Here is a 16,002-nt window from a genome sequence, read left to right as displayed (position 1 = left end):
TCTATCCAATTAAAAGTAACTTTGATGTCTTTTGTAATCCAATATCTGGAGATGGCGAGTTGAGTTTTATTAGCTGTCAGCGACAAGGATTGATTCAAATTGATGTGGTCATCTGTGCGCTTCTGTTACTTATTTTGGCTTTCACGAGTAAACAGACGCCATTTGCATTTGGGAAATTGTGCCGTGATGTAACGCGAGTGGACTTGATAGTAGGTATAGCAGCCTTGTTGAAAATAAGGCGCCAAATCCGTTGAAGATGATCGGCAAACGACAAAATCTGTGCAGTGTGTGCATTGCATGGACGGCAAGAAGACAGCAGTTGTTTGTCTTTGTTAAGTTGATACACTTGGATAGCTTTCATCTCTGTGGAAGTGTTTCGACTGTCTCTGAGTCACGTTTGTCCATTTCTCCTCAGAAACAAAGGCCGACTTGGAAGATCTAATGGCGGACATCAAGAAACTGGCCAACAAAGTGCGCTCCAAATTAAAGAGTGAGTTCAATCCTGCAATCAATCCATTTTCTCAGGATCCTTAAGAAATTGAATTGAAGAAATTTAAGACTTAAGACGTTTCTCATGGGTGTTTTTATGTGTTCCAGGCATTTTGCACACTATCGAGCAGGAAGAAAGTCAGAACAGGTCGTCGGCCGATTTGAGGATACGCAAGACACAGGTAAGATATACATATTGTGTGTGTGTGTCAAAGTCAAAGTCTGCTTTATTGTCAATTTCTTCACATGCCAAGACACACAAAGAAATCGAAATTACGTTCCCACTATCCCACGGTGACAAGACATAGTACACAATATACATACAAGTAAACAACACAAAAAATAAAAACAAGAAGGCACAAACATATAATAACAATAAATAAGGGGAGCAAAAATGGAGCAAGTGTGTCCATGTGCGTGTGTGTGTGACATTTTGAAAGAAGACAAACTATAATCACCATAATTTTCACAATAATGTCACTGATATTAAAAACCTCATTTCCAAGAGAACAAACCAAAATAGTATTTAGATGATCATTTCTTTACAATTTATAGTTATGGTCTGTTATAATATTTTTAAAAAAACATCAATAATATGTCCCTCTGTGTGGTCCTAGCACTCAACATTGTCACGCAAGTTTGTGGAGGTGATGTCCGAGTACAACGCCACCCAGTCGGACTACAGGGAGCGCTGCAAGGGTCGCATTCAGAGGCAGCTGGAGATCAGTGAGTAGAGACCGACCGCGGCCGACAAATATTTGTCACCTCGCTCCACCGTGATGAAGGTTTTCTATGATATATATAGTTCATGCTGAAAAGCCCACCCCTCACACCTAACAGAGAGGTAAACATTTCTCTCGTGCCATCTGCCAATGTGGAGCAGCCAGGTTCAAATGTGTGAGCGCCACCTGTTATCTCGCAAAGACGGCACGTTGTCAAACAAGGCAGACGGAATGATTAAACGGTGGAGTAAGACGCAGGCTGATCCGATTCTCCTTTCCTCCCCTTAAGCACCGACGGATCCTTTTGATTTGATTTGTCAGCTTGTGGAGCCACGAGGGATCTCGGTTGAGCTCACCTGTCGCAAGGGAAGGGATTAGACATGGACGCAGAATAGAAACGTCAGGGGAGATTTAAGAATTACCTCATTTATTTTTCCAGAATAAAAGGGTAAGATGGTAAACCCACCACGCTCCGCTATAGTACAAATTTCGAAGCACGGATTTTCGGCAATGAGGTCGACTGAATGATGCAGCGTGATTAAAAGCAAAAAAAAAAAGAGGCAGAGAAGGTCCCCAACTCCTGTAAACTCCAGTAATAGTCGTTTCAGCAGAGCAAGTTGAATAAGCTTGATGCGAAATGAAAATGAAAATCGCCATAGACTGGCTACAAAATAGCATCCGTGTACTTTGTAAGAGTTTCACAAGGCTTTACCAACATATATTTGAAAAGAAGCAGTGCATCGACACGTGTAGATAATACAGGTATGAAATGCATGAATAATATATTGACGATAACTGATGGAGCCAGTCCTGCGAGGCTCGACATTTGGCTGGAGAGGCTTTGAGTCGCCATGGTAACAAATAACCGCCTCCCTCAGAGCCTTTGCGGGGATATAAGAGTAATGGAGAGTGGACATGGCCTGGTGGGAGTGAGTGTGTGTGTGTGTGCGTGCATTTGTGTGTTGGGAGCAATTTTATTTTTGGTTAACCCCGCTGAGTGACGTGACAAAGATTAAAGGTGAGGAAGCGGGCGGAAGGTTATGGATACGAGATGAGGGATCACATTATAAAGGTTGTGTGCAAGTGTGTGTGTGTGTGTTGTCATTGTTGCTATTGGTCATGACTCACTTGCGCCGTCCTTCAACTCAAGCTGTGACTCGCCTGATGTGGAAATGGCAATGACATGCAAGATTTATTGCCGCCTCAAAAAAGAATTATTATTAAGAATAGAATGCCACTGGTGATGATGCTGCGAATTGCTTTCTCACAATAGAGCCCAGGAGAACACCTAAATGTAGCTGAGCTGAGCTAAGCGCTATCCTGACTTAGAAAGGAGGACACGTCTGCTGAGGGCCGTCAAGGTGTTTGAGGTGCAGCGACCTCACTGATGATGCGTTTGAAGACACGCTGTAATTGTCAAATGTCTTCCAAGCTTGACCAGTTGAGTAGAATGAACAAGAATACAAATAACTTCATTTGTATAGCAACTTTTTAAAGTGAGGTTAGAATAAAAAAAGTGCTTCAATTTGTTTCTTGACACTACAAGTTGGAGTTTACTGTAAAATGAAACATGAAATCTCCCCTAGCTTAATGTTAAGACTCAATGTAAACAAATCTAGACTGGCTAACAAAACTAGCATTGATGTTTGAGTAGTTGAGAAATTAATGTTACTTATTTGGATCAATATTACTCACAGGAATATATTCTTTATTTGGAAAAAGATCCGGACAAATATTACTACAGTTTACAAAGCAGTATATTCTTTATTTGGAAAAAAAAAAAAAAAAACGGACAAATATTACTACAGTTTACAAAGCAGTTGTGATTGGCTCCGAATGTCCGGTGCTGTAAATATCTGCGTTATACTGCCCTCTAGTGGCCAATACGTGCACACCCAAAGGAATTTAAGAGAATTAGATTGATGGCATTTGAAAAGATGAGTTCACTTTTCCTTAATTTTGAGACTTCTCTATATTCTCTTCAAATTCCTTGTTAAAGTTTCAAATAAAAGCAAAGCACACACTTTGTTGGTCCTTGAAATCTTACTGCCCTGCGGTCTTGCAATGCACACTGTGTTTCCATTTGAGTTGAGCAATTTTCCCAAGGACCTTGGCCAAATTGGAAGACTTTAGAGGGCTTGAGAGATTCCACTCCACTTTCACAGTGACGACCGGACGCTGACACAGAAGCGTCGCTATCATGCTTCAAGTTGTTCTTTTGCGCGGCTCCTGCGGATATGTCTGCCCTGAATTCCGACACCAATTATTTTTAAGTCACAGGATTGGCTATTAAAAAGTAGTCCAGACAGATGGCTAGAGAGCAAATGGAGAGACTCACACATTTCCTGTTAATTGAATTGAATGATGTGCAGGAATTAATCATCATTATTCAGACAGAGAAGTGAAATTCAAATGGAGTTTGAGCACAAATAACTTTCCAGGTTTGTTCGCCTCTTTCACTGTGTGTTTTTTGTGTTTCCTAGCTGGAAGAAATACGACCAATGAGGAGCTGGAAAGCATGCTGGAAAGTGACAATCCTGCTATCTTCACGTCGGGGGTAAGTCATGCAACCCAAATTAAAGGCGGTCAAGTGAGTCCTGACCTCAACAAAGGCCAAATTGTTTTTTTTTTTTTTTTTAAGATCATCATGGACAACATCACCCAGCAGGCCATGAACGAGATCGAGACACGGCACAACGAGATCATCAAACTAGAAAACAGCATCCGAGAACTGCACGACATGTTCATGGACATGGCCATGTTGGTGGAGAGCCAGGTGCGAACGTGTCGCATGTTCTCGTCTCAGTGTCAAACTCACGAATACGTGCGGGGGCGCTAAAGTTTTAGTTTTCTCCAATTTGCATGGATGCTTTCAATTTAATTATTGAACTTATGAACTAACCCTCCTGTCATGAAATGCTTCACAATAGTTCTCTCCCTCCCTTTACTGTAAACATTGTCTGTTTCTATCCCTTTTTTTTTTTCTTTCACTTTGTCTCCACATCATTGGCACAAAGCGCTAGAGAACGCTGCAGCCAGCTAACGCACAAAGGTAATTGACTACTTTTTCTTCTCTACACTGGGCGGAATCATTGTCGCTGTCAATGCAAACACTTGTTCATTCAACCTGTTGCTTGGAATAATTGAATAGTGACTCAAATATAAATGCAGTATTGTCCCTTTGTTTTTGTGAACGTATTGATGACGCATATTTGTTACAACGTTATGTGATGGTTCACGATACACATTCGATACACAAAATATAAGGGAAGCTCTCAGAATGGAATTTTTTTTTTCTTCTTCACAGTGTCTCTAAGTCATTTTTACGGCTGTTTTTGTCACGCAGGGCGAGCTGGTGAACAACATTGAGCGCAGTGTGTGGGAGGCACACAACTACGTGGAGCAAGCAAAAGACACCATCCCCAAATGCAAGAAGTTTAAAAAGACCAGCAGGCGGGTGAGAGAAATCCCCACATCCAGAAACTAACTTTCCCTTTTCTTCCCTCTCTCCTTCCCCATTCTGCACACATCCGCTCCCCTCTTTCCTCCCCCGCCGACCCTCTGCCAGGGAGAGATGATAGACCGCATTGAATACAATGTGGAGCACTCGGTAGACTATGTGGAAAGGGCCGTTTCCGACACAAAGAAGGCGGTTAAATACCAGAGTAAAGCCCGGAGGGTGAGTGGCGAGCGCCCGGCCGACGTGAGGATTATGTGGCGTGCGTGGTTGTTGTCGTGTGATGTGACGTGTGCATGCGCCGTAGTTCACGCTCTGCATGTTGAGCATGTGTGTCGAGCTATGGCAGCTTTACACCCGACGGACACGTCATTAGGGACCCACGTGGACTTGTCTGAATTACAAACGCGGGGGAGGACATGCAAACTCAACACAGGAAGGTGCCTGAGAATGCTCTGATTGGTTGTTTTCCCTCGGGTGCTGTGGTTTCTTAAAAAACAAAAAACTCCCCCCTTTTACAGGTGCAATTTACTTTTAATGATATTTGCCCTCATCTTGGGTCAAAAAAACCAAAAACAATTATCCAGCTGCTAATTTGCAAGGTGGCCCACCATTTGACCTCACCTGTCACGCTATCCTTCTATATTTGCTCTGAAACATTGCTGACACGCCGTTTCCCCCTGTCTGCCCCGCCCCATTCTTCCCCAACACAGAAGATCCTCCTAATAGGAGGCTGTATCGCTGTTTGCTTGAGCGTCCTCATAATTTCTCTGGCGGTTGGCCTCAGTTAGGACACGAGAAGACACTTGCGCAACATTCCAGCCCACGTGACCAACGTAACGAGGGCCCTTTTTATTGTACCCAAGCTTTAAATGGACTTTGTGCTGCTGGCACAATGAATTACCCTTAGATGTTAAACAACGTTTAAAAGATAACACAATTCCCACTGCGTGATTCGCACGCCTACAACAAACCTGTAACACGCATGACTCCTGCAGAGCTTTTGCATGTTGCATGACCAAACTTTCTAGAGAACACATTTTTTATGTGGAAAATTCATTGCATGGATTTTATACTGTAAACACTCCAGCAATACATGCAAATAATCGCAGATTTTTTTTTGTCTTATTGTACTTTTAATTTATGGTATGAGCAAAAGTATCGGGACGCTGCTTCATCAAGATCAACATCTGTGCAAAACCTTTCCACACTTGGCCACCAGGTGGCAGCCTAAGACACACAGGCTGGTGGGATAATAGTCATGGACAACATATGAAGTGAATCGAAGTCCCAATACTTTTGCATCTGCGCAGTAGACTAGCACTTGTGTTTGCTTATTAAATTTTCTAACATGTTGTCATTTGCTCCCTACTCGCTGCCCCGGATGACTGATGCTCTCCTTTTGTCTTCTTTTCTTGGTCAAATAGAAGAAAATAATGATTATTATATGCTGTGTGATTCTGGGAATCATCATTGCGTCTGCCGTGGGAGGCACGCTGGCCTAAACATCTACAAACACACGCACGGCAAAAACACACACGTTCTCATTTGCCATGAATGCAAACGTATTACGCAATGTTGACACACGACGGCGACATATTTTGGCATGAGTTTTGTATTTTGTAAAATTTCAAAATATGTGGTGCTCCAAATGTTTTGAGTGTTGTCAACGATAGCGAATTCTTGCTGTGGAAAAAGTTACAAAATGTACCACTCTATACATTCCAAGTTTGACAATAATACTAACTTGTCTGTTTTGTGTGTGGGCAAATGCGACAGTCTTCTAAAATACTTCCCCCCCCCCCCAGCCACATTTATTGACAGTTTTTCTTTTACTTTTTATCCAATGTCTCCAAAGGAGTATAGCGTTTCGAGCGGTGACGTCACGCTTCCCACAATGCACTGTGCCAAATGTAAACAACGCCATTTTGATTTAAAAAAAAATTGGCACTAATTTCGGATCGAACCCTGCACACTGTGAAGCGGACGTGCTAATCAGTTCCCCACCAATATATTAGTCTAGAAAAAAATCTTTAAAGATCGAAAATATACAACTTTAATCTCTACAATATAACTTGACACTAAGTATTTGAATCTTTTTGTTTTCCAAACTACAACTTTATTCTCTTCACATTAATACTCTATGATAATGTCTGACTTTCTCATAGATACATTACTTTATTCTCATGTGGTCATAATTGACGGTCATAATTTTAACCTTCAAGTTTTTCTTTTTTTACTTTTCTGGGTGGCCCGAACGCTCCTTTGTACTTCCTCTCCCTCCCTTGCAAAACAACGACGGCAAAAATCCTGCATGGTTAAGTTTGGTGTCAAACTGTCTTGCAAAAAGATCTGAGAGGCAAAAATGCTCCTGCGCTTTATTTTCAACTTCCCCTTGTTTTGACGATCTTAGACTGTTTGCTCAAGTGGTGAGTACCTGAGCGCATGTGGAAATAGCACCGTGTTGTTTTGTCAAGACATGTTGAATGCAAGGGATGAAAGGATTGCTTGCCACCTTGTTTTGTGCTGTGGAAGCGTCTTAACACTGCCAGTATGTTCAAAAAACAAAAAAACATGTCCGCCCTGGTCAAGCTGTTTGATGACCCAATTTCTTGTGAGTGTGTCTTTTGATAACCCTCAAGCTTTAAACGTCCATTATGTAGGTTCGCACTCGAAGATGTCAGCATGAAGTAAAAAAAAAAAAAAGTCATCAACCGTGTTACCATGTTGCCTCCTCGACCTGCTGCCTTTGTGTTGTGTCGTGATGACATGGTTTTGTTTTTCCAATTCTTGTTTTTCAAGTAAAGCTTGTCTGGAAAAGGAAACAGACTGCTTGTGTTTTTGTCTGCCCATCATTTGCGATACTCCATAGGCAGATTGGTGTTGGCACACAAGCGTCGCCAGCCAAACCTCACATTTTCACATTCTAACTCATTATCTGTAAGTTATTATTAATGTAGCTAATTATAGCCCAATGCGCAGAAACTTTCACACAGACAAAAAAAATCATTTTTCGACTTCGTCAGTCTTTTTTATTACAATTTCCTGTTTGCACAACACTTCGGAGAAAACCACTTTGTGCAGCTGCTTTGCACATTTCCTTTCTTTCCGGTTCATCATGTGCTTGCATAATACAGCCACTACTGAAGATTATATTGATGTGATTATATATAAGTCTAACGTAGCCTTTAATAAAATATGTTTGCAAACTGCCGAAAGCACATTTCCCTTTACTTCCTAGCTACATATAAAATGGTTAATATTACTGCCGAAATCTGACAGTGATATGTTCCTCTGAAATGTGGTGTCAAATGCCAGGAAAGAGGTAGAAGAGCTTTGTCATCGTCCATCTTTCTTTAGTTGGCATCTGTTTTTTTGTCACATACGGCAATCTTTCAAAACGTCGCATGATCTAAGGGGTTGAAACACAACATCATGAGATTAAAGGTACAGCCCAAAAAAGAAAAAAAAAGACATCCGTCACCACTCCATATCCTAAACATTTAGACGAGCGTTGTGTAAAACTTACCATCCTGATAAGTTCCTCAAGGTCTTTCTCACAAGCGCAGGTGTTTACAACTTCAACAAAATACTGAATTAGCAAAGAGCCTGTCACTGGGTCTCGGTATGACTTGGTATCTGAGGAGGTGGAAAAAAACCAAAACGTTTGTTGACTAGCAAATGATTCGAGCAAAGGCGGGCCAAAAAGTCACAATCTCGTTTCCTCCAATACAGTTCAGCTCCGATTCAAAATGTTTTATCCTTGTGACTTAATGGCCTTCCTCAATCAAGTCGCATGGACAAAAAAGGTAGGTGGAGATGCACTGACCAGGTGTGCAAGAGAGAAGCGCGCCGAAATCTTTCTCTATGTGGACAAATTGACAGCCACCGGCAGCATCAGACCAGAGCGGACCCGCATCATCGCTCAAGGCCACCGCCCCGGTCTTCTCTGAAACAGACAACATGGTCCGGGTGACGACATTACAAAATGTGTCTTCAATCTGAGCGCCGTTGCGTTCACTCACCTCCTCGACAGGCTTGGATGATGATGATCTTGGGTTTGTTGATCAGCGCCCTGCAGTTGGTTGAGTTCAGATGTTTGTAAATGTTATCGATGGCAAACGCATCCGCTTCATCCGGCTTTTGGGTCTTGTTCCAGTTGACGCCGAGGATCGATCCCAATTTCCCGTGAGACATGATGACCACAAACACACTGTCTGTGTCTTTGAGTTTGGAATGTTTGGAGAAGTCGAGGACGGCCTTGTCCATTTCCTGCCAGAACCAACGCTGGTCGGTAAGAAACTCTGAATTTTTTTGGAAACTTTCAAAAAAAAGTGTTTGTTACCTGTCCTGTGAGGTTGGTGTGTTTAACCACCTCGTATCCTAAAGCCTCCAACAGCCTTTGCATGTTCCGCTCATCTACCTCAGCTCCCTGTCTGTCACGACTCGGGTCCTTAAATTTGATATTGGTGATAAGCAGAGCCACGCGGCTCCGTACGGACTCTTCAGTCACAGGATAGATCTAAAATAATATGCAAATTTGAACAAGTTAGCATGTGGAAGCATACCACAAATGGTCTGCATAACAAAAACATTCTTTTTTATTTTACAAAATGAAATTTCCTCCAAAAACGCTGATAAAGATTCTGGTTTGCTATGTGGGATGTTAAAAAAAATCTGTAAAATATCCTAGTAAATGATGTTGCCAAGGAAACCGTCCATCCTTAAATTCTTAGTTCAAAAAGCAAGACTCTTAATGACAACATTTCTCTATGAAAGTATACATCACATTAGTGTGAGAAAATACCTCTGGGTCATTCTTTTTGGAATTCCAAAAGGGCCTTTTGCAAGGGATGAGTTTGGTTGACCACTGACGATCCGCCTCGGGGGTAGCTGGAGACAACAAAACACGCAACGTTTGATAAAAAAAAGATGCAAAAAAATTAAAAGTCAAATGCAACTTGTCTTTTTCTATTGAGGACATGCTGTGAAACTTGTCATCTCACCATGGGGAGGCTCGGGGAGTTCCAATTCTTCGAAGAGCATTGGGTTCCTCTTTTTAAGGGAAGTTATGATAAACCAGCTTGCCTTATCACCTTTTTTCCTCACTGAGTCGATGAGGGCACGAGCTTTGTCTGCTCTGCCGACATTCACATCCAAGATATTCTCCTGCTCTCCGTCATTCAAGGCTTTAGCTTCCAAAAGGTCGTCCAGAAGTTGATTGATTATTGTCAAGGTCACTTTTTCAATAAACAGCGTTCTCACGCGCTTTAGTTCTTCTGTAAGAAGCACAAAACAGTATCACAGAGGGCAATGTAGTTTTATTTGCACGAAAGAACAAATCAAATTGAAACCACTTGTGGCTACAAGGCTACAGAAAACAAACTTTCAAATACTTTTATTTTGAATAGATTGTTTTATTTTACAAGTGATCAGCACCTTTAATTTTTAGATTGAAGTTTTATTTTTTCAAGTACGAGTTTTGTTTTTTCAAGGACAAAACCTTTGACCCCAATCTGCCTCATAAAAGTTAGTGTGGCAAAAATCAAATGCAAACTATATTTCAAGTACGTCAAGTTGGTTTTAGAACAAAAATGTTCAGTGACAGCATAGTTGCAAAACGATATTAACTAATCATAAACAACAGTTCGCACCCTCAATGCCATTTATTAATGATTTATAATTAATAACCTCATCCCGGAAGCCCACGCCAACAAGTTAAGCGCGCTCTGCTTTTACTCAAATTAAAGTTGAATCAAAATTAATCGACTTCACTGTCCTCGACAAAATCGATGAGCTACTCTACTTTCTTGTTTATTCTATTTTTCCGTCTTCCCGACGCCCGAACGGAAGTTTTTCAAAAGTGAAAGTTAAAAAAAATAGTTCTTCTGGAAAGAATTACGAAAAGATGAAAAAAAAATTAAAAGCTCACCAGCCATCTGTAGTGTCTCTCGAGGCGAAGTAGTGCTTGAAAGAAAAGGTGAGAGTTAGCAAGAGTTTGTTCTGTGTTCTTTGCCCCTGCTGTGCTGAACGAGTCTTTACCTTCCAATGTGCGTGAAAGTGTTATTACACTCTTATAAGAGACTGCGTGGGTTGGCGGTGTGGGAGGGGTGAAAACTACAAAACATTCTAAAGTTTTTTTTTTTTTTTATTGTATACACAGCAATACAGAGGACACTCAAAAATACGTACACATTTAGACAGGAATAGTTAAGGTTAGGACCTTTTGGAGTATAGTATAAAAGGAATAGCAGTGAATGGTAAATGGTCTTTCACTATATAAGCACTTTTCCGGTTGGTGCTTAGAGAGGATTGCGCAGGAATGCTCCAAGACGAGTTTAGTAGAGGAAAACACCACTTTAACATGACTTGAAGCTCAAAAGATGTTCTGATAAGGAATTACAGTATGCTGAAGTCAGCCGAAGCGTTCTAAAACGGTTGCACTGTCAGTCCACCAGGTGACGCTACACTATTTTATTTAATCATTACGAGTAATGAGAAGAGCGAAGAAGAATTGCATCGTCCTGAAGACAAAATGGCCGACTCTTTCCGTATGACGGAGCTATTCGTAATGCAGACACTCCACATTACAACATCCCGGAGCAGGAGCGACGTAGCGTGACAGCTTTGCCCGTCCTGCGAATGATAATGTACGTCGACAGAAAACACACGTCATCTTCATGATGACATTGTTGCTCGTTGTCAAGGGCTAGCTTCGTAATTAGCTTCCGTAGCTAGCCTGGCATTAGTCAGTTACATGATCGTCCTCCGGGTGAAGCAAACATTTTAAAGTCTGGATAAACACATTTCCACAACAATAACGAATGACTCCGAATACTTAGCCGGGTGTACACGATGAGGGTTTGTCGGTTTCAATCTTAACGTGACATAGCGCGGATGTTAGTCATCAGCGAGATGATTCGAAAGTGATTTCAGTTACGCGGTTTATGTTTGAATTAACATTGTGTTCTTCGTTTTTTGTTCCTCGGGCAGTCTTCTTTGAAGGATGATGGCTCAGAGGCCTGAACGTCGTCGGATCCATCTCGACCAATCACAGCTGCTTTGTACCAAAGGATGTGATTTTTATGGCAACGCAGCTTGGCAGGGCTTGTGCTCCAAGTGCTGGCGAGAGGAAAACCAGCGGGATAAGCAAAAACAGATCCAGGAAGACTGGGCTCTCGCTGAGAGGTTTGTCGGCAATGTCTTATTGAGACAATATTGGTGCTAGTAATATTCTCATCCTACCTGCTAGTTCATTCTCAGGAAATGTAATCGATTGTAGCCGATCTGTTTTGGTTGTTTCGGAAGATGTTTCTTGGAGTAGGCTTAAATGGACAGATGGAATAGCGGCAGTCCTTACATTGAATCGAAAGAGAGGCTTCGGCAAGCCAATAACATTCTTCTCGAGTCGAATCACCGTTGTTATTACTAGAACATTCAGTCCTTTAATGGCAATAGAGGCACCTAAAGGCCCAGAGTGGCTTTGTTGTTAGTTTATAAACTATTAAGTCACTTTGATAGGGCTGTATTTGTTACCGTGGAGACCCCCCCAGAAATACAGACTCTTTCGTTGTCGTTCCTGCTCATCCACATCCCCCGGGCGCTTTAGTCTTGTCTCATCCACCGCAGGTTGCAGAGAGAGGAAGAGGAAGCCTATGCGAGCAGATCTCAGAAGGCCCAGCCGCAGCCTGCTGTCACACCTTTCAACAAGTTTGAGGAACGGAAGACCAAGGAAAAGTCGAGCAAGGTCAACACTGTCGCCAAGTTTTTCGCGCCCTCCATCAAAATACCACCCAAAAAAGGTAAGGCCTTTTGACGGATCAGCCCGTACCGCTGCTATGAAAAGTCAAAGATGTCACTAACCGCTCAAACTGCCCGTCACTGGTAACACACTTCTTTTTTAAGGGGACGGCCAAGCAGGGCACAATATGAGTGGCTGCTTTCAGAGTCTGTGATAGGCCAGCACTTTGCAGTTAATGATGGAAGGCCAGCGGCTTTTTTTCCCCGCTTCTTGTCATCTGAGCAGAGAGGGGAGTGGTGAGCAGTAAACGATACGCTCAAGTCTAGATTCAGTCGATCTCTTGATGTGTGTGAGAAGAGCCGTTCTAAACCTGCTCCCTAAGTAAAGTGCTTTGCCACAGCTTTAGTTTCAATTTGGCACGATATTAAAAAAAATATGGACTGGAAGGAAATATTAGCTTTTTCACACAAGAAGCTCAAAGGTGAGATAAATCCATAAAACACTTCCCCCGCTAGATGCCACCACCTCTTTGGATGCTCAGTCCAGCCCGAGCTCCTTCCCCACATCGAGCCGACCCTCCTCCGCGGACACCGACCGCGCGACCAGGGAGTTCATCGATTTCCTCAAGCCTCTGAAATACGGCCAGCAGATCTTTAAACAGTGTCGAGCCTTCACGGAGAGCATGGCCTACAAGCGGGTGAGCCCCCTGTAACAGTAAAGTTTGCGAGGCTTGGCGGAACATCCTAAGAGTCATTTGCCATATTGGTCCTCCCTTGTATTAGGACATGGGTGCGGAGGACATGTCCGAATGCGTTCAGGACTTCTACCAGTCTCTCTCGGAGCGCCTTCATACTCAATTCAAAGGTAGGAAAAATGCTTGTGTTGCTTTTTTGTGCTCTTCTCATGTTGCTCTTCTTTTTTTTTTTTTTTTTGCTCTCAGGCTCGTCCGAGTACATCGAGGGCATCATGGACCAAGTGGAGAGATATATCACGACGCGTTTGTACAAGGAAGTGTTTTGTCCGGAAACGTCCGACGATGAGAAGAAAGACCTGGCAGTACAGAATAGGATCAGGTTTGTAGGACGCGGTCGTAATTCCAAAATGGCATCCTCGATAAATTACGTATTTTCCTGATTATCCCATTGGCGAGTCAAGTATTCAATTAACAAGACCCATTTTTACAATTGTGCATGTTTGGCGCTGATATTCTTTTTGTCCACTTGGGGCCACCATCCTCATGTTTTCCACTTGTTATTCACAGAGCCTTGCACTGGGTCACCATTGAGATGCTGGGTGTTCCCGTCGATGAGGAGATCCCCGAGGCTTCCGACAGCGTGGTTAAAGCCATCACGGGTGAGCCTCACCGATACAGCATCTTGGCTTTCAGACGGCACTGATGTAAGACTCCGCCTCTCGCCAGACGTGGTCGAAATCGATTCCAAGCGAGTGCCCAAGGACAAGCTGGCGTGCATCACGCGCTGCAGCAAGCACATCTTCAACGCCATCCGCATCAGCAAGAAGGAGGCGGCGTCGGCGGACGACTTCCTGCCCACGCTCATCTATATCGTGCTGAAGGCCAACCCACCGCGCCTTCAGTCCAACATTCAGTACATCACTCGCTTCTGCAACCCCAGCAGGCTCATGACCGGAGAGGATGGCTACTACTTCACTAATCTGGTGAGGAACGCCATTTGTTTATTCACGCAAACATAAAGCGACTGCATTTAAAAATGATAACACTTTTTGACACGAGTGGACTTTTGAGTGGATTTCCTAATTGCCCCATAGAGGAAGTTAACTTTTTTTTTTCTTTTCCCTGACTCAAATTTACCGGTTGTATCTAAAGGAGATATTCAGCATTTTCAGTCACAATTTAAAACAGTTCTCACTTGTTTTCATATTATGTCCGTGACATGCTTTTGTCAGAATTCATGATTTTTCCAAAATGGAAGGCTTCACTATCCTTACAAATTACCCGCCACAGTGCAACAACAAGGAAAATTAAGGATGGGGAAAAAAAACATTGGTGATTAGCGCAATCATACACAAAATGTTGCATTACTGCAACATGTCCACTTGGAGGCAGTGTAGACCTTGTTAATTCGGATTGATACATAACAGTGACGAGATTTTTTTTCTGCTTTGACTTGCAAACAACATGTAAGACACGAGCGTTGTATTAGGGCAATTAAGTCAACTCATTTCACAACAAGCAGCAGTTTGGCAGAGTCAAGAAATCTTGAAAAACGAGCTTTGAAATTTGGAGGGTTTGGACAATTTGGAATCGAATAAGCTCTCTAAGCAAGTTTGTGCCCATTCTCTTCTCAGTGTTGCGCCTTGACCTTCATTGAGAAACTGGATGGCAAGTCACTCAACCTGACCGCTGAGGAGTTTGACCGTTACATGTCTGGGGGGTCCCCCAACCGGCCCCAGGCGGGCGGCGCCGCCGCGTTCATCCAGGTGCACAAGCGCCTGGACCTACTGACTGGCCTCGGCGAGCGGCAGGAGCTCGTCATGGAGCGGGCGCGGCAGCTGGAGAGCGACCTCATCGACTGGACGGACGAAGTGGAGCAGAACGTGCAGAGCGTCCTGGAGACTTTTGAGGCGCGGAGCCCTCCCGCCGCCGCCGGCGGCAGCGCGGCGACGGGCGCGCCGGCGGCCGCTTCGGCTATCGACTCTGATAACGTTGAGAATGAGCACCTGCCACCGCCGCTGACGCCGCAAGTGTTTGCCGGCTGATGCACGAGGAACTACGCCACTCATCCATCCATCCTTCCTTCCATTCATTCAAATTGAAAGGCCTGAAACCCCTTCGAATGGACGGTATGAGTAATCCATCATGATTAGGTCACACCTATTATTCGTTCTGAGAAAAGAGTTGCTCTTTTCCAAGCACTTTAATGATTTTAAACATTATTTCATTAAGGATAGTGCAGACACTGTTGTCAGGTGTGCCCTGTAGCAGCGGCATCCGTTTGGACATTGCGTGTATAATATTTAGATTTTAATCAATTTCTTATAGCTCTTTTCTAGCCATGTATGATCTGGTGTTTTTTTTGTTTTGTTTTGACATGAGGCTTTACAATTTAATTTCTTGGAGTAGGTTAAAGCACTGTAGAAGCTGGAAGAGGCTTTCACACACTGGCCACAACATTAAGTACACACACTCGCACAATCTTTTGAGGTTCATTATCAGAACTGAATCTAAAGATGGCCTTTACAAATATGATCATGCTCACTTTTGATCATCTTAGTCATTATTGTGTATTACGTTTAGTGGAGTATTATATTTTTGTAAATGTGAATTATATTTAATGGGGTGGCCAAGTGAGTGTACGGAGAAGTTTAAAACATCCTCATAGGTTTGTTACCGTTAGGAGTCAATACTGTCCTTATTTAAGAATAACTTATTGGGAAAAATTGTGTGTGAGCATGTGTGTGTGTGTGTGTGTTAAGCGATGATGACTAATAAAAGCTGAGAGCAGAACGCCTGTCAACTCTGCTTACGCTGTACTTTCACACGAGTCGCTGCAATTGTGCAACGTCAGATAGAAGAGGGGGACAAACTATTTCTACATTTATCTATTGTATTG

General features: G+C 42.9%; 3 protein-coding genes across 7 annotated transcripts in view; 2 read left to right on the top strand and 1 right to left on the bottom strand.

Moving 5' to 3' along the window:
• stx1a (syntaxin 1A (brain)) overlaps positions 1-7,360 on the top strand; it is a 28,704-nt gene extending 21,344 nt beyond the window's left edge. The window contains exons 4-11 of one of the 4 annotated variants that reach the window (XM_037268314.1): positions 416-490; positions 598-671; positions 1,107-1,215; positions 3,695-3,768; positions 3,853-3,987; positions 4,558-4,668; positions 4,780-4,890; positions 6,096-7,360. In XM_037268314.1, coding sequence (XP_037124209.1) covers positions 416-490; positions 598-671; positions 1,107-1,215; positions 3,695-3,768; positions 3,853-3,987; positions 4,558-4,668; positions 4,780-4,890; positions 6,096-6,173 — 767 coding nt within the window. In that variant the 3' untranslated portion in view covers positions 6,174-7,360. Of the gene's footprint in view, positions 1-415; positions 491-597; positions 672-1,106; positions 1,216-3,694; positions 3,769-3,852; positions 3,988-4,228; positions 4,264-4,557; positions 4,699-4,779; positions 4,891-5,381 lie in introns of those variants that run through there. The other 3 variants (XM_037268310.1, XM_037268312.1, XM_037268313.1) reach the window with 3 other exon arrangements.
• A 314-nt stretch (positions 7,361-7,674) lies between these two features.
• On the bottom strand, positions 7,675-10,759 carry LOC119132815 (caspase-1-A-like). Its single transcript, XM_037268307.1, has 8 exons — positions 10,601-10,759; positions 9,675-9,947; positions 9,476-9,561; positions 9,014-9,190; positions 8,694-8,940; positions 8,498-8,617; positions 8,198-8,307; positions 7,675-8,080 (listed from the first exon to the last, which is right to left on the bottom strand). The coding sequence occupies exons 1-8, from the start codon at positions 10,605-10,607 to the stop codon at positions 7,976-7,978; spliced, it is 1,125 nt and encodes a 374-aa protein (XP_037124202.1). The 5' UTR covers positions 10,608-10,759; the 3' UTR covers positions 7,675-7,975.
• A 411-nt stretch (positions 10,760-11,170) lies between these two features.
• Positions 11,171-15,906, top strand: rabgef1l (RAB guanine nucleotide exchange factor (GEF) 1, like). Of its 2 annotated transcripts, XM_037268304.1 has the most exons (9): positions 11,171-11,317; positions 11,664-11,856; positions 12,298-12,470; positions 12,925-13,106; positions 13,192-13,273; positions 13,350-13,482; positions 13,671-13,762; positions 13,830-14,086; positions 14,738-15,906. In XM_037268304.1, the coding sequence occupies exons 2-9, from the start codon at positions 11,675-11,677 to the stop codon at positions 15,146-15,148; spliced, it is 1,512 nt and encodes a 503-aa protein (XP_037124199.1). In that variant the 5' UTR covers positions 11,171-11,317; positions 11,664-11,674; the 3' UTR covers positions 15,149-15,906. The 2 variants fall into 2 exon arrangements, with proteins under 2 accessions (XP_037124199.1, XP_037124200.1); XM_037268305.1 differs by lacking the exons at positions 11,171-11,317; positions 11,664-11,856 and adding an exon at positions 12,574-12,705 and having other exon boundaries at positions 12,337-12,470.
• The last annotated feature ends 96 nt before the right edge of the window (positions 15,907-16,002 follow it).

Source organism: Syngnathus acus, chromosome 13, assembly GCF_901709675.1.
Source record: "Syngnathus acus chromosome 13, fSynAcu1.2, whole genome shotgun sequence".
In the NCBI taxonomy this organism is placed as follows: Eukaryota; Metazoa; Chordata; class Actinopteri; order Syngnathiformes; family Syngnathidae; genus Syngnathus; species Syngnathus acus.
Note: the sequence above shows the minus strand (reverse complement) of the source record. Positions and strands in the feature narration are given on the sequence as shown.